Source organism: Limulus polyphemus, unplaced genomic scaffold, assembly GCF_000517525.1.
Source record: "Limulus polyphemus unplaced genomic scaffold, Limulus_polyphemus-2.1.2 Scaffold34, whole genome shotgun sequence".
In the NCBI taxonomy this organism is placed as follows: Eukaryota; Metazoa; Arthropoda; class Merostomata; order Xiphosura; family Limulidae; genus Limulus; species Limulus polyphemus.
In genome coordinates, this window is record NW_013665644.1 from 1,192,691 (window position 1) to 1,217,987 (window position 25,297).

At 33.1% G+C, this 25,297-nt stretch overlaps 1 protein-coding gene across 6 annotated transcripts in view; it reads right to left on the reverse strand.

Annotated features, from left to right (window-relative positions):
* Positions 1 to 6,458: 6,458 nt before the first annotated feature.
* Positions 6,459 to 25,297, reverse strand: part of LOC106460655 (prominin-like protein) — a 110,015-nt gene continuing 91,176 nt past the window's right edge. For 5 of the 6 annotated variants that reach the window (XM_022387584.1, XM_022387595.1, XM_022387579.1 and 2 more), the window contains one exon: positions 6,459 to 14,662. In XM_022387584.1, the coding sequence (XP_022243292.1) occupies positions 14,386 to 14,662 (277 nt within the window). In that variant the 3' untranslated portion in view covers positions 6,459 to 14,385. Of the gene's footprint in view, positions 14,663 to 24,864; positions 24,900 to 25,297 lie in introns of all 6 variants that reach the window. The other variant, XM_022387607.1, reaches the window with a different exon arrangement.

The following is a 25,297-nucleotide window of genomic DNA, read 5'->3' on the forward strand; positions in this document are numbered from 1 at the left end:
ACATTATAACGCCTCCACTGCTGAAAGAGCGATCATGTTTGGTGCGAGTCGAGCGCCCTAACCACCTGGCCATGTCGGGTAAATAATTATTTTAATGACACCAATGTAGTTATTTGCTTATATGAAACTGATACCATATTTATACTCTGAACCAAATTTAAACTAACTAAGATAATATTTTGAAGTAAACACCTACTCCATATCCTAGAACAAACATTATTTACTCTAATCCTGAAATACACGTCATCTCTTCTAACCCTTAAACAAAACATATTCTTTTCTAACCCTAAAACAAAAATTTTTCTTAACCTGAAAAAAGCATCATTTATTTTAATCCTGAAAAATATTATGACTTTTGTTCTTTGAAATACGCATGGACTTTTAACTTTCAATCTCTATCAAAACACATATCTTCATATCTTGAAACTTACCTTCCCTCCTTATGTTACAAGAATCCTAGTCAATCACTTCCCTCCTGATTCATATTAACTTCCGATCTGAGCAAGCTACCTACTCAGAGAAAGACTAAAAATCACACTGGTAATTATTATAGCTGATTAAATACATTTTTCTTAGGTACCCACTTATGAAGATTAGAATGCATTGTTTCATCAGTTGGGTACCCTTTCTGTTAACGATGTTTTCGGTGTATATGTTATAAGAACCCAAGTCTAGTACTTCCCTCTTACCCTTGTTTATTATAAGAACCCGAGTCTAGTCCTTCCTTCTTATCCTTGTCTATTATAAGAACCCAAGTCTAGACCTTCCTTCTTATCCTTGTCTATTATAAGAACCCAAGTCTAGTCCTTCCCTCTTATCCTTGTCTATTATAAGAACCCAAGTCTAGACCTCTTTATGTTGCAGGTATCCTAATATAATCATTTCCTTTTAAGTTATAGGAATTATATGTCTGGAAACTTGTAGACTTTTGGCTTGGGAGCCTTTTTCTTCTGGGCTATTATCATATCGGTAGTTCCAGGAGGGCGTTTTGGATCGTTATCTTTCGTAACCACGGTTTTCACTCTTCGGAGATTGCTTCAGATTGGTTAGGGGTATGGTCTCAGAGTCCATTACTTTCCTAAACATTCTGCTGTGTTAATTTTCCCATCTTCCAAATACTGTGTCCTTTAGCTCTGTAACGTTTAACAACCTCGCTATACGAATATCCTTACTGGGAAAGGACTGTTGAGTACTACTCCAGCCATAAGTCTGACCGTGGCGACATAACACATCGAATGGTTGGGAATTCACACCGGTGGCAACTCGCCACTGCCTCGGCTTATGTAAATCGTTTTTATTAATTGGGATTAACCAAACTTCTCAATCTATCTTTTCTTATATTTACAGAACAAAAGTGTTTTCATTTAAGCTTTTCACTAAGACATTCATAAAAGTAACAGACTCTAATTCAGATAACATTTATACTTAAATTAAATTTGAATAAGCAACAACAACAACAAAAAAATCGCAAACCCCAAAAATGTCAGCTGACTTACAATACGAGAGAACATAAATGGAAAATGTGTAAAGGAAAGTATCAGCATAATATAACTTAAAGTAAAACATAAGAACAAACTGTTTTTGAACTTTAACGGAAATATTATTTATTATTTTTTGTTGTTTGGTTAAGCACAAAGCGTGGGTATCAAAATCCGGTTTTTAGGCCTTAGCCACTAAGGCAATTTTCTTTCAATATAAATTTTATTTGTTGAGGATAGCTATTTAAAAAAATAATAAAAAATTTGCAGCACTTGTATTATATAAGTGCTTTAAACTGTAAGAAAATTTTATACCTATAAAAGCTCAAAAACAAAACTTGATACCAATATAATTTTCATTTTAGTATAATTCTAACAAATTATAATGAAAAACATATTGCTAATGTCATTAGAAAGACCTTTGTCTGAAAAGTCAGGATTGTATATTGGCTTTTCCATTCAGAAACATCTTACCAATATTTTTTAGTTAAACTTTTTAATGCAACGAGTATGGTACCCGATGGCACAATGTCGTTGTCATCATGTGACGACTGGCTTCGATTTCAACTTTAGTTTTTTATTTGCAAGTATTTCACACAAACAATACTTAACCTGCATGTAATTTGAACATTACACTAAATACAATTTCTATGGGCTTTCTCGACTTATTTATATCTAAAATACGTATGCGCAGTTTTCAAAACCATATATTTATCACTTTGTGAACACCATTCGGACGTTTCTGCATATTCAGCTAAATTTGCCTTCATTACAACTTTACATTACAATAGTTTAGTTTCGGTTGTTTCACTGATTGCTATAAACACCTTATAGCTACTTTTTTTCTTTACTACGGGTTTTATTCTTCGTTTTGTGTTAGTTCTGTGTTTCAACTTCTAAAATCGTGTCATATACCGAACGCCCATAACTGTTACATATTCTGTACACTATCATAAATACCACCACTTTACTTTAAGTGTAGTTTTAACATATAAAGTTACGTACGTATAGTTTTATTAAATAAACTTACGTCTACGTTTGTCTTACAGCGTAATATTTTTTTCAAATAGACTGGGATTTATTGATCTAGCACATATTGCCTGCAAGAAAACATAACCTAAATGGCATGTATTAAAATGATAGAATAAGGAAGATTCACGCAAATGGAATGAAAATTACCACAATTGTCTTGCAGGTCGCGGCCAGTGCTTAAATAATATAATTATAATTCGATATTGTGGTTTTTCGCGTTTCACTACCACTAGCCTTAAAAAACAATATCGTTCCTGAAATGTTTCACATTAGCATGAATAACATATGGAAGCAAAACAAAAAATTACTTTTGTTCATAAATATGTTAAAATGAAAGTCATATTAGAAAATTGTGGGCATGCTCTGCTTTTCGTGTATTAAAAGACTCGAGTTCTACCACATAGATGAGTCGTGGCGTGTGGCCATAGACATAAGTGTGGCGCCACGGGCATCATCCTGCTTAGTACCTATATACTATATTTGGATCATCTCGATTCCTATTCATATCTCTCTGGACCCCTCCTAAGGCATCTTGAAATCTGCCATTTCAACACAATCTTGTTTAAGTAAGCTAAAATCACAAAACTTCAAGTACAGCCCACATCACCATCAAGAGAAGGGTGAAGAGAAGCTAAAGCTTCTGAGCACCCACGGTAAGCCTCCGAGGTTTCACTTCGGAGGATCTCACACCGAAATTCCTGCCACGTATTGTTGTTGTCTCGACCATTCTGTAGTTTCCGAGTTTCAAACGCCCCAACTGTTGAACCTATATAATCTTGTTCACATCGTTTTAAAGCAGTCATTCTGTCCTTAATTAAGAAAAAAAAAAACTTTGAATTCTTAGTTATGATCAGGAAATAATACTTACATCAATTAGTGTATATTTTCTTACTCTATTGTTTAGGCTACTAGTGTGTCTGGCTAGAAGACGTAGTGCGTTATAAATGACAGTGTCATTTTTCCTTATTATCCTGTTTACATTTTTCAACGGAAAGCAGATTTTTCGGTAACACAGTTTTGAGTTTTATTAATTTATTTTGATAATACATAATAGTACATAATACTACTGCATAACTGTAAACACTGTGCATTAGAATAAAATCTATGTTCTTGTTATAAAGCTATTTGGAGTAAAACTTTTGTTTGTTTGAAGTTAAGCACAAAGCTACACAATGGGTTATCTGTGCTCTGCCCATCACGGGTATCGAAACCCGGTTTATAGAGTTGTAAGTCCGCAGACATACCGCTATGCCACTGAAGGACGGAGTAAAGCTTGTGAAATTAAAATATAAACTGGAAAAAAAGTACTTTTGTCGACTTCAAACCATTCGCCTTTGTTTCTAATTTTAGTGTTTAAAATGGAGAGGACTGAATTCACTTGCTCTTCCACTGTGAATTTAATATATGCAGATTGTCGGTTGAGATAATCGATAACTAACTTAACACGGAACTGCTCTTAAAATTCTAGGAAGTAATTAACATATACTTTGTAAATCAAAGGTTTGTATTTGTCCGAAAAATTCTTTAACCAAATATTTTTTACGTAGCAGCAAGTCAGCCAAATTGGGAGCTGATATTGACCCCATGGAAATTGCATCAATCCGATAATAAAAATCCATCACTAAGCTCGAAATGTGACTGTTTAGTAGTAAACTTAAGTAGCAAGTGAAACGTGTTTGTAGACTAAATAGTGAAGCCATTAATATTTATTTTTATAAACAAGATGACAGTTTTATTAGTCATTAAGTGGGACGTTTTCATATAAAGATGTTAAATCAAAGCTAGCACAAAAACGGTTATTAAGTTTTAAGTCTTTAATAAAGGAAGCAAATTCGAAATTGTCTTTAACTGTATGATCGTTTTTGACACACTCATTGAGAAATGCAACTAAAACCCTTTTACTTCATGATTAAATAGAACAATATTAGAGACTATAGTCTGATTGGAATTTTAATTTTGTCAACCTTCGGTAATCCATAAAAAAAACAAGACAGACTGAGATCTCACGGGTCTGAGTCTGTTGTAAACTTGGTTGTTTATAAATTAGATTCTTATAAAACTGATCGAAGTTTTGAAAGCAAAATAATTAGCTTGTGAGCATGGTCGATCATTCGTATAATACAATTAAAATAATCAAGTTTCTAACGGCATAATATACAAAGATTTTCCCGCCAATTATAGATTCAACAGAAAGATTTATGTACTATTTTATATAGTACGGTAATAGTGGTATGATGTTGTATGGAACAGATAATTGCAAAAAAGAAAAGCAGCTTTCAACAATATAAATTGTAAATATTTTTCTTGTGCATATACAGCGAAATGTTCAGTACGTTATATTAAAACGATTTTGGAGCCTTAACTACATCGTTATAGTCCAAATCACCAAGTCCACTCATGCCATATCTGACTACCGTGCATCTTGACAACGACCCCGCCATGTAGTTTCCATTAGAAAAGTTTCCGTCGTAAGGTTGTCGTGTCCAAAACACATCGCTTCTCCCTGCAGCCTTTTAATAAACCATCTAACCTACAATGGCAATGCTATCCCAGCACCCGTTTCAACAGTCCGATCACATATACATACATAGGCGCTGTGTCCAGCAATTTGACCAGTATGTCTTCGTATGGGATAGCATAAATACCAATTTCATTCTCCAGCTGTTCGAGGTATGCAACACCTGACAGGATATGTCTTGAAAGCAACTTAAATAAGTACACATGACTTGGTCACTTTTCCAGAAAGAGATCATACATTATTCTGCACTTACTCTTGCCTGGGGTGCGTGGACGGCTTTTGCAACTGACCTTTGTGTTCGTGGATTCACATCTGGGACAAGACGTCACTCTTTGCTTATCACCGCTTAGTTACTTGCTGCAGGTTTCTTTTTGGATGGTCTTGGTGCCCCAAATGTCTTTGTATTCCCATTCCACTATGTGCAGAAAATATCCCCGTCTTGAAAATTCTACATTCCAATCAGGATATTTTTATAAACCGAATGTATGAATATTTTACGTCGGAAAAAAGCTGTTGCATACCCTTCCCAAAAGCGGTCAATTTTCTATTGCATCACACTACCTACAAAATTATTTTAAAATAAAATACCAAACCCTTTGAATCGTTAATAAACAGCGATATATATCTTCTTTTTTTTTTTTGTATGTGTGAAAATACATCAAAAAGCATGCTCTATTTCACTGTGTACTACTTTTGAGATTGATCAGTTAGAGGAACACTCTTCCTCTCCAGTTACACTAAGTTACGTTGATTATACTTCAATTATATTTCTCTAACCACAGCTTAGCAAAGACATTTTTACAGAAAAATTATAGTTTTGAATTGTAAATTTATAAGCGAGTTTCATGAATAAGCCAGAAAACCGATGCCCAGAAAAACGACGTGGGCCTAATGTCGTTGGAGGTTTGTAACATTCCACAGTTAATCTACATTTTTTTCCAATTCATTTTAATTGAATAGTTTCAAATTAGTGTTCAAAGGGATACCTTGTTTCGATAAAACAGCGTAACTTTGGAAAATATTTACCTGAATAAATTCATATGTGGTTCTGGACTCAAAAACTATATGTTACCATGAAACTACGATCAAATGTCTGGTAAAAAAAAAACAGACCGTCACGACGGATATAACTGAACTCTTGTTTTGACGCAGTATTTCTTAAAAGGATACTATTACATTTTTAAAAACACCGAAAAGGTGTTCTAAAACTAAAGAAGCTATTGATGCAATTTAGTAAAAACAAAAAAAAACAAGAGGGAATCCTCAATAGTTGTGGCTGTAATTAGATCTCAAATCGGTCATGAGATGGAATTATGAGATAAAAGTTTGTACTTAAAAATACAAAAAAAAACTCGAAACCATTCTATGAGCCGCTATACAACGGCTAAAATGATTAAAAATATAAAAAGAATCGTACACAAAGCTTTCGACTTTTTTTTTTCATGCTTTTATTCACAGTTCTTTGAAATATATCCATAATCCACTTTCCAAAAGCCAACAATTCCCAAACATGAACTTTCTAACACAGAACAGCAAACAATCCAAAATAGTGGATACTCAACAGCTTATCCCCAAATACTTACACATACAACATAGATGAGATACATAAACCGAGTTGACCACACTGAAAAACGTATAATACACAAACAAAATCATTACTAACCAGATATATCATGGTCCAACAATACAAAAGATGTGATCAAAAACTATAACAATGAATGCATACTACGTTACGCGAGATTATTACAAATTTAAAAGTGTATTTACCCAGTTCAGTAGCACAGGAAAGACAAAAGTCTAATTAAGAAGAAAAAAAAAGTCGTCTAACTTTGGTTTTGGGTAACACTTTATCACAGAGTCCTAATGTTTAGTAACGTACGTCGTCCAAAAACACTGCTATAAGGTTCAAAGCACCTGCATTGTCTAAACTGTAGAATTAATATTATTTTATCAAACTATATATACTCCATAACGATGGAACAATAAACAACACCAAAAGAAGTAATTATTTTCTTCAATATCTCGAGCATAATCACAAATAACTACATAGCGTATCATACTATTTAACAAAGATTGAATACAAAATTGACGAAAACAAAGATTATACCATTTTTAGCTATCTATTATCGAAATATCGTGTAAGCAACTTTTTTTTATTAAAAAGAACAACTTTGAAATATATTATATACGTACTGTAATTCGAAATTATTTTAATCGCCTATCTTAAATTTTCGGCAATTAGGTCAAAAATCCATATTCAAAGAAATCAAAAGCCCAAATTCCTAAATCTGGATTAGCATTATCCAAACTTATAATGGATGGAGTTTATTCAGGCTTAGAGCTATATACATTTGTTACTAGTAAACTATTAGTCTTAACTTTTTATTTCATTGTATAATAATAGATACGTTTGGATTTAGTGTTTAAGAATATAAAAATAGTTTCCGCTGTACATATCAGCACCAGGCCTAGCATATCTTCCATTTTACTTATCAAACATTCTCTGGTGCAAAATTTCTTTTTCCATTTTTCCATGTATTTTCTGTTAAAGCACACGATGACCACACTTGTTAACCACGTGTTTAACTCTTCAAAAACAAACTACCGTAATTACTGTAACATAATTGATAGTTGAAAAATGACCTAAGAAAATCACTATTATAAAAGCACCAGTAACGTCACTGTAAGAGGCCGGTTGAAAATTGTTTATTAAGGATGGAAGACTTCAGCCATATCCCAATTATAGTTTATCAAGTCATTAGTATGATTAACACATCAAGTTTTCTATACAGTCCAGTTTGGATAAAAAAATCTAGCTTGTGAAAATCATGTGCAATTTCAAAAATGACTTTCTTTCAAATTGTACTTACTAACAATCTTCTTCAAAGTACCAACGTTACCATCAATTTCAGGATTAACAAAGATCTAAAGTATCTGTTGAATAAACTACACAATATTTAAAAAATATCGTAATGAAGTGAACCCAGTTTTCTTAAACAACAGCCTAAAGATACCTCCGTGTTAAATATGTGGACGTTTATGACACTAACTTCACACGATTCTTGGTTCGACTTCTGTTCAGGATATCGATGATTCACCTTCAATTACGGTTAACGCGACGTAAGCATTCTTTGATTATGTTAATATATTATTAGTATGCATTTTTCAAACTGGACATACGAATGACGATGATTTAGGCGTAACGTACATAAACTCGTCTTTACACAAGTGTAACCAATAATGAAAAGATATAAATACAATTGTTAATTACAAAGTAAAGAACTTACTATAACACATTTGCATTTACAACAATACATGTAAATCACCAATTACTTGCTGATAGTTCATTGCAATACAGCAAAAATGTGGCCTACACAATTATTGTAATGAATTTTTGCACCATTCTATTTATGAATAAAAGGGGTTTCTATTATATAATTTTGATACAGCCGTTTTTGTTGTTGTTTTTTTGACAGATTTAAAACTACAAAAAATCAAATCAAATCATTGTAAGATAACATTAGGAATTAAAAGATCAGAAATGCTTCCTCGAGGGATAACAGATAGCATTATGTTGCCATAGCTACTACCTATAGCGAGTGAACATCTATAAATGTTTCAGTAATACAACCAGTAAAATCTACATACATACTGTATGGCCTAATTGAAGAAAGATCAGAGAGAAACAGCTTAATAGGTGCTAGAATGTTACAAAAAAAACACATTCTGAACGCACAAAGTTTGTAGACTGAAAACACATGCACACACACACAAACAGTTAGTGAAATTATTCAAGAATTATTCGTTACTAAAAAATCACCAATCATTTACGGATCGAAACTTTTTTTTACATGGCAACCTAAGCAAATTCCATATTTCTACCTCAAACTCCATCTAGTGGTTAGTGGCTTAAACTGACTGCAGCCATAATACTTACAGGAACCAGTTTCAAAATAATCATGAAGATAATCTTGTAGAATAAATTAACATACCTATATAATATACAAACTAAGAAAGATTTTTAAAACTCCTTTGTTTTATAAGAGCATAAAAACACTAAAAGTAGAGAGAGGTGTTACAAAAAAAAAGGCCTAACAACTTTCAACTTTAATCTATATCCGAGTTCACTTGGCACATTTCTAGCTGCTAAATCAGCACTATTTTTGTGTTCCGAGCATACTGTGATCCTAATGCACGATTTATGAATATTACAGCATTAACGTAAAGAAAAGTGTGACAAAATAAAAATACAAGATCATATATATATATATACACACACACATATTTATATTGAAAGCAACAGCAAAAACGAAATATTCTAAATGAAATACAGCACTTTCAACCATCTTTGTTCCTCTACATTTCATCTACTATACCCTTAGCGACAGACAGTATACTTGTCTCAAATAAAACCTGTACTGCAAAGTTACAATAAAATATTACCATGTCCCAGAAAAAAAGAAACTCCGCACACTTGGTAACTAATGTGGAACGATTCTAGTGCAACCATTAAAATTGACAATTCAAATACTGATGTAAACGATGAGGTTATCATAACAGAATTGCGAAGGAATAATTAAGACATAAAAACTTAGTTTTTATAACTTATCATAAACTTAGAAATCTTAATGCTATTTTATTATATTGATATATTTGTTTACTTCTAAGTATTTGCGCAAACCTACACAAGGCCTACCTGCCATAGCCATCCCTAATTTTGAACTGACAGACTAGAGGGAAGGCAGCTAGTCAACAGCACCCACGTCAAATCTTGGAATATTCCAATCGAACAGTGGGATTTGACCGTCGCTCTTATAATGCACCCAAAGTGCAAAGCACAACTTTGTGACATCAAATCATGGACCCTCAGATTCAAAAATCCAGTACACTAACCACTGTGTCATGCTCATTGCATATAAAATATTCCAATATAAATAAAATAATGTTTACAGACTCGAAAACTACATAAAAAATATAAAAAAAAAGAAAATTAAATGTAACATGTATAAAAATTAACATGGAAATTTAAACTAATAAACGTAAATAAGTATATACAGTATATCATTTTGAAAAGAAGAAAAGATAATCATAGATGTCCCTAAATGAAGGGGTGCTTGTTCCATGAGCTAAAATTATTTGCCAAAAAATATAATAAATACATTGTACAAACAATGATGGATACCTATATAAATATGTGTAAATGTTTGATTAGACTTGTGAGATTTCAATCATTATATGAAAGCTTTCAGCAACTTCTTTAATTATGGAGAAAGATATATCTTATTCAAGGTCCTGAATAGATAACCGGTTGTTTACACCAGTCACGAGGATAATTAAACAAATCGAGATTAAAACTAGTTGATGAAGGATGGATTCACATGAAATAAGGAAATATGTTACTAATTTTATTATTTTAAACCAATATATCCAGAGAGTGATACTGGTGAGCTCTAAGCAAATAACTCTTCCTCGGTGTCTTAGATTAAGACTATAAAGCTGGAAAATAGAGGTTAACTAAAGGGTGGATTTTAGGAAACTATTACGACAAGACAGACTAAAACACTACTTTCAGAAAATCCATGAAAAATTCTAAATGATATACATATTACAACAGCTTGTTCATTTCTGATGCTAATCATTTTGACACTGAAGGCTATATATAACTTCATAATCAACCATAACATGATGACACCAATTACTCACTCTTGAAACATAGACTTATTAACTACATGATTTTAATATCATGGAAATATCACCACCTCAATAGTAAACTCATTCAGTATGTAGATACCATTAGATCAATTGATTTTTCCAGTACCCCCTTAGATAATCCTACAATATTCTTAGTAACAGATAGCATATTTGTCTCAACAAAACCTGTATTGCTGGTCTTGCGTAAGTTTACAATATAACATTAAAATGTTACAGAAAAAGAAACTCCTATTACAACATTTTGGTGAATTGTATGGAACAATTGTAATGCAACCATTGTAGAAACAATGAAAGATACCTAAATGAACTTGTGTAGTGCAACTATTGTAGAAACAATGAATGATACCTAAATGAACTTGTGTAGTGCAACCATTGTAGAAACAATGAAAGATACCTAAATGAACTTGTGTAGTGCAACCATTGTAGAAACAATGAAAGATATCTAAATGAACTTGTGTAGTGCAACCATTGTAGAAACAATGAAAGATACCTAAATGAACTTGTGTAGTGCAACCATTGTAGAAACAATGAAATATACCTAAATGAACTTGTGTAGTGCAACCATTGTAGAAACAATGAAAGATACCTAAATGAACTTGTGTAGTGCAACCATTGTAGAAACAATGAAAGATACCTAAATGAACTTGTGTAAATATAACATTAGACTTATGAGATTTCACTCACTATATGAAAGCTTTCAGTAACTTCTTTAATTATTGGGGGGGGGGGGGGGGGGAGACATACCTTAATCTGAGTCCAATACAAACAAATTGTGTTATTGAGGATAATTAAACAATGTGATATTAATGCTAGTTGATGAGGGGCTTTGAATAAAGTTTAACATCTTATAAGAAAAGATGTTACTCAACTTTTTATTTTAAACCAATATTCAGTGATATGATACTGTATACCATCAAGGTTCAGGCTAACCAGTACAAGTTAATTTTCTGCCCTTGTTCAAATGAAAATGCAACAGAGAGTGCCTAGTCAGCCAGTTGACTTTTCCCAACATCATTAACAACAGTGGAGTTGTCACGAATTGACCAAACCATTCAGAATAAAATATAAAATGCTTTGAACTTTGCTGGAATGATACCTTCAATCAACAGCAGTATCATCATACAATCCCTACCATAATATAGTACACACTAACTGATCTATATCCAGATAATGTTTTACTATGTTTGGGTTGCAGCTAAGTCAAAAAGAAAAGATGAATTCCATTAGTATTAAACCAGATCACTATGATTCCCCTAAAATTAAACAAGCACTAATGATCAAATTGTAGCCAGCAGAATCATGGCTACCTTCACAGGCACCATCTTGGATAACTCTAAACCTGTAATTAAGTGGAGAAAGAATAGAAAGAAAATAGTGACCCAGTGCAACACACTCCAAGAAATGTCAAACAATTTGGTGTTTCATGTGCAACTTGTCCAGGAAGATCTCGATAATGCCACTCAGAACTGTGTAGCTGATGACCCACAATTAAAACTGATACACTGAATAGAAGAATAATGCCAAGTACAAGTGTGTTGCTGAAAACACTATTGGTATAGCAATTTCCCCGTGTGTTCATGTTTGAAGGATGACTCCAAATTGCTCCAATATTTTAAGAAGTATGAAATTAAACCAGGAACCAATTTGAACCTGACTGTTGTTGCCATAGGCTTCCCATTCACTTTTGTCAAGTGGACAAAAACATTGATACCTGAACATAACAATTCCATTGTTGGAAAATTGGTTTAACTAAACTCTTTCAGTACACTAATGAAACTGTTCTAACTAATACATCATTTTCTGTAAACACATTTAATTTTCTAAGAAACTAAACTTGGCTAGAAATAAAACATTACAAAGAAGAATTTGACACACAACAGAAAACAGCAAAGTACAGATGAAAGGGAGCAAAGAAATGTCCTCTACAGTGATCCTTGTAGATTTGAAAAAAAAAAGGTTTGGAGTGTAAACATTCACTCTGATTTTCTTATTTACACTGAGATGAATAAACAAGTGAATTTTGATGGTTACTATATAAATATAATTTCATTATTTCTCAATCCAGAGAGAAATATGATTCACAGGGGAAAAAAGGACACAAAACAAAAGGTTAATGCAGCAAATAAATTAACCAGAAAAATGTTTGACTTCAATAAAGTTATATATTTGAATATATGCATATGGATGTTACTTCTGTGTCTTAATATTTACTCATTTCAGTTTAGCCATCAAAACTTTCCATTTTTTTTTTTTCATTACAGTACAAAAATACAATATCTGACTATAAAACTCTGAGAGAAGGACAAGCAGTAATGTGTGCGTTTTATCAGAGAAAAATAGAAAAATTAATTTTATGACTTGATCCATCACTATTTGCAAAAAACTTGTAGATTCTTTACCTTTCATTGCATTCTTTTGCTTTAAATCAATTTTCTTTTAACAGTGAGGATGAGATGATGATAATAATCATAAACATACCAGTACTTTGTCAAAATAAGATTTTCTTGTATTAGTGACAAGAAAGTCAATTTACCAGTCTTTCTTTGGTTTATCCTTTTTTTTCTTTTGAGCTATCAATAACGATCTTACTAAAATAAAGTTTTGTTTGTTACTGAAATAAATTACAATGACAAATGCAAGCTTCTGTTACAGAATGATTAGTCAACTGTTAAAAAACATAATTAATATGGCATTATTGGCATAAAATAAAACATTAAAAAAAAACTGAAGATGTTTGCATCTTCTCTAATATCGATTTAAAATGAAGTATATATATTTTACCAAAAAATCAAAACCATAATCACTTTTCATACTGTAATTACACCACAAACATCATAAAACATAATATACATATACAATTTAGAATAAAAATTGACAGAAGTTTACTTATAAAAAGTATTTTGCCTAATACATTACAGAGAAAAGCTTTCAAATGTAAAACTGTAATCAAAACATGATTTACTAATAGTTTCTGAAATTACAAGAATAACATAATAACTCACACAATAAAATCATAAGTTCTCGGGTCTAATCACATTCACGTTGTTTTGGTTGTCGGTAGTAGAGTAAATAATTCTACTCACAGCTTCCCAGTCTTTTCAATACACTGATATGTTCCATAACCTTGAGCAATTACTCTTAGTACAGTTGTTTTACAAAGCCCTTATTGCTAACTGTAAATTTTACTCAATTTAAAAAAAAAAATGATGATAAGTTCAAATATCTTTCTTCTGAATCAAAAAAAAAAGTTATATACATCATAATTCAATGTGATCCATCTGCTTATATGTAACTTATTTCTTGTAATTGTGAATATAACAACCTTACACTTTCATATCCAATAAAACTACACTTTACACACATGACCTTCCACCGGTGAAATCACCACTTTTATAAAAATGTTCCCATGATTTACAAGAAAAATGTGGAGAGATGAAATGCTGAAAACATAAGTTGATATTTTTTGAAAAAAATATTAATAATAAAACCTTATATCTCTAAACCACCTTGAGAAATGGATAGGTAAAAGGGCTAAATCTTTCAGTTGGATTACGAGACCTACTGAGCTAATGCTATATTTAGGCACCAATATTAAACAGTTTTCAATTTTAGTTACAAAACACTGATCATGGATATCATACACATTCATGGTCCTGGAAAGAAGTAGGGTGGTGGCCGTGTGTATTCTGATGGGCCATTTGGAAGGGGTTGTGATCCCATGCTTGGAGGAACATCTTGTGGGGCTGCATAAGGAGGAGGTCCTGCTGATGTTGGGGGCTGGACATTGTCCACTTGGGGTGCTGGCATATAACCTGATCGTGGAGGAGAAACTCGATCTCTAAATCCTGGACTGTAATCATAAACATAACCATTGCGATTGTCATAAGTCTGCCGATCTTTCCAAGTACGTTTTTGGCTCACGCTAAAAAAAAAAATTATATTAAAATTTTACCCATTTCAAACTTTTCAGCATTTACAATAATTTTAAGCATACAAATTTATTAACAGACTTGAATGAAAAAAAAGAGAAAATTGAGTATGTATATATATTCATGGTTAACACCAATATTAACATAATCACTGTTAGCTGCATTTTCCATGTAGAACAACTTTGACGAATATGCTTATCAATGATAACTTCAAGTCATTGAGAGTAAATTGGTTACCAGATTCTGGTTGATGGGACTGTAATATAATAATTAAAATATTAACATTTTCTCTCAAATACCACATTTGAAATGTTTTTCCATCTTGACATTGATATTTAACCTCAATTGGTTTTTATAAACCAGTGATTCCGTGAGCTGTAAATATTTTTTTCATCCAGTGATTGTGATTTATAATCCAAATTATTAAATCATTCATGTCATTCACTTACAAATGTATGAAATCAGGCTTAAACAAGAAAATACTTTGAATTAATAACTTCACATCTTAGCTGAGTTAAAATCATTAACAGAATGTGCAGGGGGGGGGGGGGTAGTCCATTGGGTCAACCCCATAATGGAGAAGGAATACTGACTACAGTTCTGAATATACTAAACGTATCTACATGAAATGTGGTGAGCTTTTAGTAAAATGTACAAGTCTGTTGTACACAAAAAATCAGATGCATTACAAAAGTACATGTTTTCAGAATACGTCTATGAATTGATCACGTCAGTCTGACCTAGACTTTGACAAGTTACAGTCAAGATGATGCCCATGTAAAGAATAAAAATATTTTTATCCATCATACAGTTTTCATATTGCAATTCAAAAACCTCTAGAACCCCTGACATTCCCTCTATAGTTTTTTTTTCAGTATCCCTGTATACTGTATCTAGTGCTTACTCTCCTCCACCATGATCTATTGCTAAATTAGTAATGTAGGGTAAAATGAATGGTTGATAACTCTAACATCAAATACATAATACCATGTTAAATGTCTTAGCATACACACTTTGACCCCCACATAGGGTTAGCATGAAACTGGGACAGTTCATTAAGATTAGCAATTTTAAGTTCAGATATCTTTTGTTTGTCAAATCTGCTTTAGTTAGACCTTCAAGAACAGAAGACGCAGTTACAGTGCAAAAATCCTGTGATCCTGTTATACTTTAGGTATGGAAACTTTCATAATGACCTTGTCTCAAAACCAGAAGATAGTTGGGTATACAAAAAGCATTTTTGCTAGGATTTATACAAATAAAATTATTCCATACTATTAAGTACCTGATGGCAAGTAAAACTTGCACATATTAAAGAATGAAAAAAAAATAGCTTCATAAAATTCATTACATTTGTGGCATTTAGACATACCATGCATTTTCTACCTTCTTAGTTTAATATAGTAACTTTTCAAAATTATTCATTTATGTAGGTATATGTGAATTTTTCAAATAACATGGTCAAGAAAGTCATGAAGTTGGTGTCACTCCAGCTGCCAGTTGTTTTCCATCATTCACGTAAGGCAACACCTCGTCTCCTCGTGGATCGTTTGTTTGTTTGTTTTTTATTATGCACAAAGCTACACAAGGGCTATCTGTGCTCTGCCCACCACAGGTATCAAGACTTGGTTTCTAGCGTTGTAAGTCCACAGACATACCACTGTGCCACTGGCTTCCTCATGGAAAAGAAAGCTGTAAGGTTGTACATAACGCTTTCCATTGGTAGTCATGTGATATCCTGAAGGTTATGACCTCCCTTATGTTTCAATGGAAACAGCCACTCATGTGAGTAGTGTAAGTTGCTCAGTGTGAGTGTGATGACAGTCTTAATTAACTTGCATGATGCTTATTCAGTCTGGTACAAGATTTCAACTGAGTAGGTATATAGAATAACTCTGGAGAGGAAAATAGCTTGGGATCTAGCCCTTCAGTAAAAGTGACAGTCTCTTGTCACAAGTAAGTGCACAAACACTGTGTTTCTACACTTGTGCCCAACCTCTCTTTGCTTATTATGAACTCAGTTAGTGATATTTTATGATAAATATATTGACTAATCTCCTGCTATTTGCACACACTATCTTGTCACTCTAGAGGGAAATCAGTGTTACCTGATAATACCACAGACTAGATAGAAAGGTGAAACATTTGGTATCATGACCAGGATTCAATCATGGATTATTGTGGAGTTTTCTGCTGATGTGTATATCCAGTGCTCCAACTCTTGTGTATTAGGTTTAGAAAGGTCAGGGAGCAAAAGTATGCCTACCACCCTATATTCATGTCATCTCAGCCAGGTTTTGGTTGACAGTTTATGGGGAAGATGCTGTGGCCACCAAGCCATAATGAGTGATGTAAAGCAAATTATGGCACTGATATTCAAGAGTTCAGAAAAAGAAGACTTGAACTGTTTCCTGAAGCAATTCAGGCAAGTAATTGCCTGGAATGGTTGGCGTCTAGAACAGATAACCCAATGCTTGATCTTGAGTCTAGACATTCCAGCCCTAGACTCTGTCAAGCACTTGAGAAATGCACAACTATGAGACTGTGAAACAGTTGCTGCTGAGTCATGTTGATGGTTTGACTCAGTGAAAAATTGAGCCACCCACTGGCCCAAGTTTTGGACTCCGAGGACTGAAGGATGGGATGCCATTGAAAGCTTGGCAATTTACATGAACAATATGTACCAGTTGCATGGTAAGCCCTACCCTGCAATGCCCTCTTCAGACTGCAAAGAATTCTTGATGCCTAATTCATGAGACAATGAGACATGACCTAGGTGTAAGAGAGATTCTCACCGTTACAGAAGCATATTCTGTCATGACAAGATACAAAATGGTAACTCTGAACCATTGCAGGAGAGGAAAAAGTGGCAAATCCAGTGGTTATACCCCAAACAAATTTTCTTATCCAGCTACCTCCGTCATGCTGGGGTTAAACAGTCATCCATACATCCAGTACTGCAGTACAACCACAATGGTATCCAGTGAATGGGCAGGACTATCCCAGTTCTTTCACAGTGTTTATGCCACAGCCTATTCTGATGTTGTTTTTGTTCAGATAAAGTTATGGAAAAAAGAAGAAAAAGCACCTACTTTGCCTTTGAAACGTTGGGTTAATATAAAGTGAACTGGACATACCCTGCCATAAAACAAGGTTCTGTAGTCAGTCCAGCTCTCTCAGGCCTGAGTGAAGCTTGGTATGTTCCTGTAAAGCTACCACTTTGGCTAGTGGATCCCAACTTCATTCTGGTGAATTACGATAAACTAGACATGAATGCTAGAAGAGGTACTATGATAAAACAGTAAAAGGAAGGATGTACCAGATTAGAGACTGGGTGTGGCTTTGGTACGTGCCAGCGGCATGGAAGCAGCTGGGATCTGGCTGGACAGGACCTTATCTTGTGCTCTGATGAGTCTGTCTATTGATGTACAAGTTACAGGTGTGGCCATACACTACCGATGAACATCTTGTACTTTGGTTTTACAAAGGATCAAAGGAGGAAACAATGAGTCAGAAAACAATGTTTTATCCAAGCCTGACCAAGGGGCATTTCCAACAGTCAGGCATACCACTCTCGATGGACTCCTGATCAATATGGCTGGGATTGATTATCAAAATAAGTTAGGATGATCTATTGATCGTGAAAATTAACAGGACCAAAATGAGCAGTTTCACAATAAGAGACATATCAGGTTATAGCAGATGTCAATTATTAGAATTTAGAATGGCTGGAATGAACAAAATAAACAATTTGCACTCTGAAGATTGTAGCAAGAAGTTCAAAAACTCGGCTGAAAGTTTGTTGCACTCCTTGCCTTTTCAGCTATTTAGCAAAATTTCATTAAGAGATATCTAAAGGCCATGGCTGCTTGATTATCATAAGCTAGTTTGGTCATGTGGTTGAATTGTCAATAACTGAAAGGGTTTGCTTTATGATTGATTTTCAGAGGTGAAATGTTGTATGACATTTTGAGAGAACCACTCACCTGGTGTTGCAAAGTGGCTCAACAAGGCATACCACATGATCCTCACTAGATTCTCTTCATTACACTAGTAACATCTTGAATATTAATTCTGGCTTGTGAGAATTATATCTGAAAAGTTTTAGTTTAGCTGAGTTATACCAATGTTTATGTATTTCATGTTACCTAAACATAGAATTATACTGTAGCCATCAAGGTATAGCCTGCATAACATAACTTGAGAAAATTAATAAAGTAATTTTTGTGCAAGCTTAAGACAGTCTTTTTTAAGTTACTAGTGTGTGTGTGACAATGTATATGAACATTACATACTGTCATTTATAACTGTTATGCACCATGAATTACACTAAAAACATTACTGTTAAGCAACATGTGAATGTAGATAAAGGATTTAACTTGAATGTTAGAATTTTATGATAGGAAATTAACTGAGATTAGTGACCTCAAAGGTATTATTTGAAGGTACAGTACACCTGTCATTTTTATTAAGACTGGTGAGAAAATGCTTCAACTTTGACATTGAAATATTCAGCAGGTAGTGAATTTTCATGGAAGTGATAAGAGTAACAGAGAAAGTCATATGTCTGAGAAAAAAGTATTAAAAAGTAAGAGTAGCACAAGGTGAATAAGTATATCAAATTGAAATATTCATAAGTGGGTGAAATTATCAGCAATAAATGAAATTCACAGACAGTATCTTAGACATAGTATCAAACAGAAATTGGATGTACCCAGTATCTTATTTGTTTATGAAAAAATATTTTCAGCCAAATATATTGAAATTATCCAATTCAGTGATAACAAGAACCTGGATCTTGCAGCCATTCCCAATATACCAGGTACCAGCTTAACTCTCAGATCAGCAGAGCCAGTTAATGAAAATGAGTTACTAGGTGATGCTCAGACACTCCTGATCTCACCAAACCTGTGAATGGATTGGCTCTCAGGTCTCTCTGTCCTAAACGTCTTCCAACAGCAACTCCTCAACCTATCCAGAAAATGTCATTGAAGGTTTATCCCATAGCAGTAGACCAATACCATCACTGTCCACGACACCAGCTGAGCCCAGCCTTCAAAATGGATCAGCCTCACATTACCATTCCATGACATGTCCTGTCAGAGAATGTAGCATTAAAAAATGCTACTAGTACCAAATGTACAGCGAGACCATTACACCACTAAACTGAAAAAGACCTTTCAAGAGTTAAGGTCTTCCTGAGGATCAAATAAACAACGGGTTTCACCTTACTGGAACATAAAAATGAGACCATCTTTTATTTATATTGATAAGATGTCAAATCAACTTTGCAACTTGTTTTTTTTTAAATTGTTCCCCACAAGTTTCACTTAACTTTATGTTAATAACTCATTTCAGGACTACTGCTATCAATCAATTCATGAAAATATGTAGCAGCAAATCAATGTCTGCAAGATTAATTTTTTTTTTCACAAATTTCTCATAGAAAAAAAACAAGTTGACCTGATCTACATTTTATTTGGACACATTCAGTTTGATTTGATTGAAAAATTTTACATTGTTTCAACTAACAACTGTTAGATTATAACTAAGTTTAGTAAACTGATACACAATAAGCTGTTTTAGTAATACTTGAGTAAGGAAGCACATTATGTTGATATAACAAGTAGGTAAACAATGAATTATAAACATAAAGAAGTGATACCTGAATAAGACAGCCCAATGTTCTGTGGAAATATGTGGTATATTCCACCATAAATAAATCACTTCATTGCTCTTATAAACCATTATTTGCCTACTTATTATTACTGCTTTTAATAATACGCGAGTACACTTAATACTAGTCAAACATTATATCAAACAAGTAAAACGTTTTTTAAAATTTAAGCATAATAACAGCTTTTATTACAAAGATGCAACTCAAACTTCTTTACTATTTTTTTTTTAAATCTTAATTAACCATCCCAACAATCATACTTAGATGCAGCTTTTAGGATACAACAATTCAAGAACAATAAAAATATATCTATAACTTACATTAAAAATGTTTATTGACAATGAAATATTTTTCTATTTTAATAGTAGTTCACACAAACATATAATGATCTTTAAGTGAGATTTTATGATTTTCCTAATCCCAGTCACAGGATATATTCTCTATAATGTATTCATCTATAGTAGAAAACGTGTAAAAAAAACAAAATCAAATAACTAAACACAATTATAGAAGACTAATTTATTAAAATCTAAAAATTTTTTGTTTTCTAAAATGATCAAAACAAAAATAAAAATTTTAGAACTTAAATAAACTTAAAGACAAAATTATAACAGACAGTTAACTCTTGTCTTTCAACCAAGAAATTTACCCTCTTTTACTCCTCTTTCTATATCTTTCTGTTTCAATTTTGTAATTTTGTAGAAATATCATTCAGGCAAGAATTTCTGTTATGTAATCACGTGGCTTATGTCTTCTGTAGTAAGAATCTTTCAGTCATTTACCAACATTATATGTCCATATTTTTTACTATATCCTATGAAAGAACTAAGAGGACCTAACAGCCCCAGCACAACCACTGCTGGCCCACAACAACACACTAAGATGTCTAAACACCCAATGACAAGAGGCACCTTGATGTATCCATCATGGGATACTGAAGTAAGAAGCTTTATACTTCATACAAAATTATAAAACCAAACTTACCACTAACAGATGAAGCATGTTCCTTTTCCTTCCAAGGCAATGTAGCCCTTATAGAAAGAGTTAAATCTCTTGAGCACAGTCACTTGAGAAAATGGGGACATTAATGTAAAGTAAACTGAATAACCATTTCTGGTGTTTATTGGAAAAACACTGATATCATTTGTTTTTGTACTGGGGTTGTTATATCAGTGTTTATCAGTTAAAATTGAAAATCAGAAACCCTAAGTATACTATATCTCCGAGTTCTAACCATGAGGTTAAGCATATAATGAATGTATATCTCAAGGAAAGTGGAACAGTGATGGAATGTGCCAGTTAGCAGGCTTCCCTGACAGGTTATGCTCCATCAGGCAACAAATCAGAGTTAGTCTGGTAAAAACCAAATAAGGACTAGAATAATAATAATAATTTACTAGAACTGAGAAAGAAGGCACTGAACAATCACTGAAAACCTTCTATTGAGAATAACTGAACACAGTGAAGGTAGTAAGACATAACAATATGGGTAGACTTCAACACGATTACTCAAAGGATCCCCTACCAAAGTCACTGCCAAGTGACATAATTAATGCAATGGAAACTTTGGTATAGATCACTATATGTATGCTCATAATCATAAGAATTTAGAAGCTAAAGTCACCTCGTGAAAGAAGGAGCAGACAATTCCTGTATTGCCAACTTTTATGTTAGAATAAAAAATATTTGTAGGAATAATTAAACAACCTTGCGTAAGCTATACAGCAATCCCACAGTTCTCACCAAACTATAAAATAACATAATAGATCATCCATGACCATTCCTTGAGCAAAATACCAGCTCCAGAGATTTGCCAACACAGTAAAACAAATTCCCAATCTCACATTCAAAGACATAGCAAATGTACCTATCATTACACTCTTCAAATCCTATAGTTTGTACAGCACTTAAAATTACAAGGTAACTTCGAAGGCATGACTATGTTCAGACACAAGGGCTGAGCTGTAAGAAGACCCATATGCTCAAGTACTTCGAAGGCATGACTATGTTCAGACACAAGGGCCGAGCTGTAAGAAGACCCATATGCTCAAGTACTTCACAGGCTCATACCTTAATTGAATGCAACTGTAACCCACATGGCAAAACCCACTGCTTTTCATCACAGTAAATGCCTATATTTCAGGACACTGATATGGGTTCCCAATTCCACTAGAGATTACATACCTTGATGCAGATGATGCTTAAACCTCTCCCCATGAGTCATCTGTGGGCACAGAATATCTCTGATGAGAATGTTTTGAAATGAATGCCTGCAGTCATGTTGTTCCTGACCAACTACCACCGAAAAACTCAATTCTTAAAAAAAAGATTCACATGATCCAAGAGAAGACCATTGGAAATCCAACACTGCAGAACCAAGTCCCATTTATCTTTTAACTATCTATTTTGAAATACAACTTATTGAGGCACAAGTCCTGAGAGCAGTGAAAGGGTTAAAGAGGTGATGGGTCATATTTAGAGCTACAATAACTTGGAAAGGAGTTAGACTAGACAATCCTCCAAATAATGAAAGAAATCTATGCCCACCTGATGAAGATAAGAGATCAGAGTATTTACAATTAGTGCAAATTGAAATCAAAGTGAAGAACCGTGAAACAAAAAATGTCTTTCCTGTTAATACGCAAAGAGAATAAATAACAAAATTAATGAGAATGTTAAAATAAGCTTGTGCATCATCTATTTTGGATATCTAATAACTCCATATCAAAGGTGTCCTATCAAATGTCTATCATTTTGAAAAGATGAAATAGTTTAGAGGATAAAAATCCAAAATTAGAAGCAAATCACAAATAGATTTCAGAAATGTACAACAATCAGTCCCTGAATCTAGATCCAAAAGTTCATCTTTAGGTCCTTTTTTGGGGAAGAGAAAATTATTTTCTTGAAGTAAATGATATGCTTATAGAGCAATTTTTCATAAAGAAGAAATAAAGACCTCTGAAAAAGGAGGATGACATTCTAACAGAACTAAAATTATTGCCAAAATCCAAGGCAACAAAACTGCAGATATTTAGGAGGAAACTCGACTTTTAACAGTCTGTGAGGAATTATTATAAAAAGATACTCCACATTCAGAGACAAGACCCAATTTTTGTTCCATTGAGATTTAAGCTAAGTGAAACCAAGCTGTGCCAAGTAATGAAAAAAAAAGAGCAAAATAAAAAAATAATGACATAAGGAACTAGCCATGATTTTCAGAGTATTATCTATAAAAAATGGGCCTGCATATAACTCACGAAGAAAAGGAGTCGTGCAAATAACATGACCAGAATGAAACAGCTACAGTTCAAAATAATCATATCAAAAAGGATCTTGCCAAAATACATCTTCCCTAGGCAATCTTGGCTAAAAGTGGGTAGAAAACAGAAACCTTAACAGTTTCTGAAACATAAACAGCATTAAAAATAAAAAAAGAAGAAGACCCTCCAAAACTGAACCCAAGCAGACATATGCAGGTAAGAAAGATGTTACTCTAAAGTATCTGCCAGTCAACAAGAAGCAAAACTTTAAAGGACATGCAATATGATAAGGAAAAATCCCTTGGTATCCTTTAATCTAAACACAATAAAAGCCAGAAGTATAATATCAGAAGAATGAGGAAATTAAAAGGGTATCAGTAATTAAAATTGACCTACCCATACAGGAGGAACTAACAGATAGAAGCCCAAATTTCTGGCATATAAAGTCATTTAATCATCAATTCAAGTATGATAGAAAGAAAATACCCTGATGAATATATTGGAGTGCCAAGACATTCAAAATCAGAAGTATTCCTCTCAACTAAGCCATTTTCCATTAAAGAATCCAAAATAATCTACTATAAAGAATCAGAAGAATGCATGTAAAAACTATCAAAAAGCAAGCACAAGAAAGTCAACCACAATCATTTGTTGAACCTTTTCAACAGAAAGTCCTGACTAATCAGAAATCTGTCTGGTCTACACAGAAAGATGCATTGCTTCAGAAGCAGAAGGAACAGGATATACTTTCAAAAAATTAAATTCAGAATTTATTAAAATTAACTCAAACTGGAGCCAAAAGTAAAAAATACACAAACTAAATATAATAAAACAAAAATCATATATAAGTTGCCTCCACAAAGTATTGAAACAAAATGTGACCATATAAAGTTATATAGGTACAAAGTGGAAGTCATTGTAGATACTACTAAATAACTAGCATTGACTTCGTGACTGGCTTAGAAATTTTAAGAATAGAAGGCATAAGTTTAATATGGGATACATCATGTAAATATTCTTGCTTGAATGAGATTTGTACATTACAAAATTGGATGGAAAAAAAGGACTCACTCTACATAAAATATTAAGCAATACATTATGGTAGAGGTAAATATTAAATCTGATGTAAAAATCCAAAGTAAATATCACTTAACTGATCTGATTACATTACAAGTTTTGTTACCTGGCCTGCCAAAATTCATAGTTTTAAAAAATAATAATAACTAAACAAAAAAACATAAACAAAATATCACTTAACTGTTTTAATACTGTATTAGTGGCTGGGGTCAGTACCTAATTCAGAATAAAACTGTGTTAGATGGTAGAAACCTTCTGAAAGCAACTTAAATTTGCTTTTGGATATTGTGGCTTGCTAAATGTGGGATGATTTATTATAACACAAAAGAAAAAGCAGAAACTGAATAGGAACAAACAATAAAAAAAAATCATCTGAACCAAAACAGAGTACTAACTTACCACATGTGTAAAATGTTTAATTTGTAATGAAGCATCTGAACTAAAACAGAGTACTAACTTACCACGTGTGTAGAATGTTTAATTTGTATTGAAGCATCTGAACCAAAACAGAGTACTAACTTACCACGTGTGTAGAATGTTTAATTTGTATTGAAGCATCTGAACCAAAACAGAGTACTAACTTACCACGTGTGTAGAATGTTTAATTTGTATTG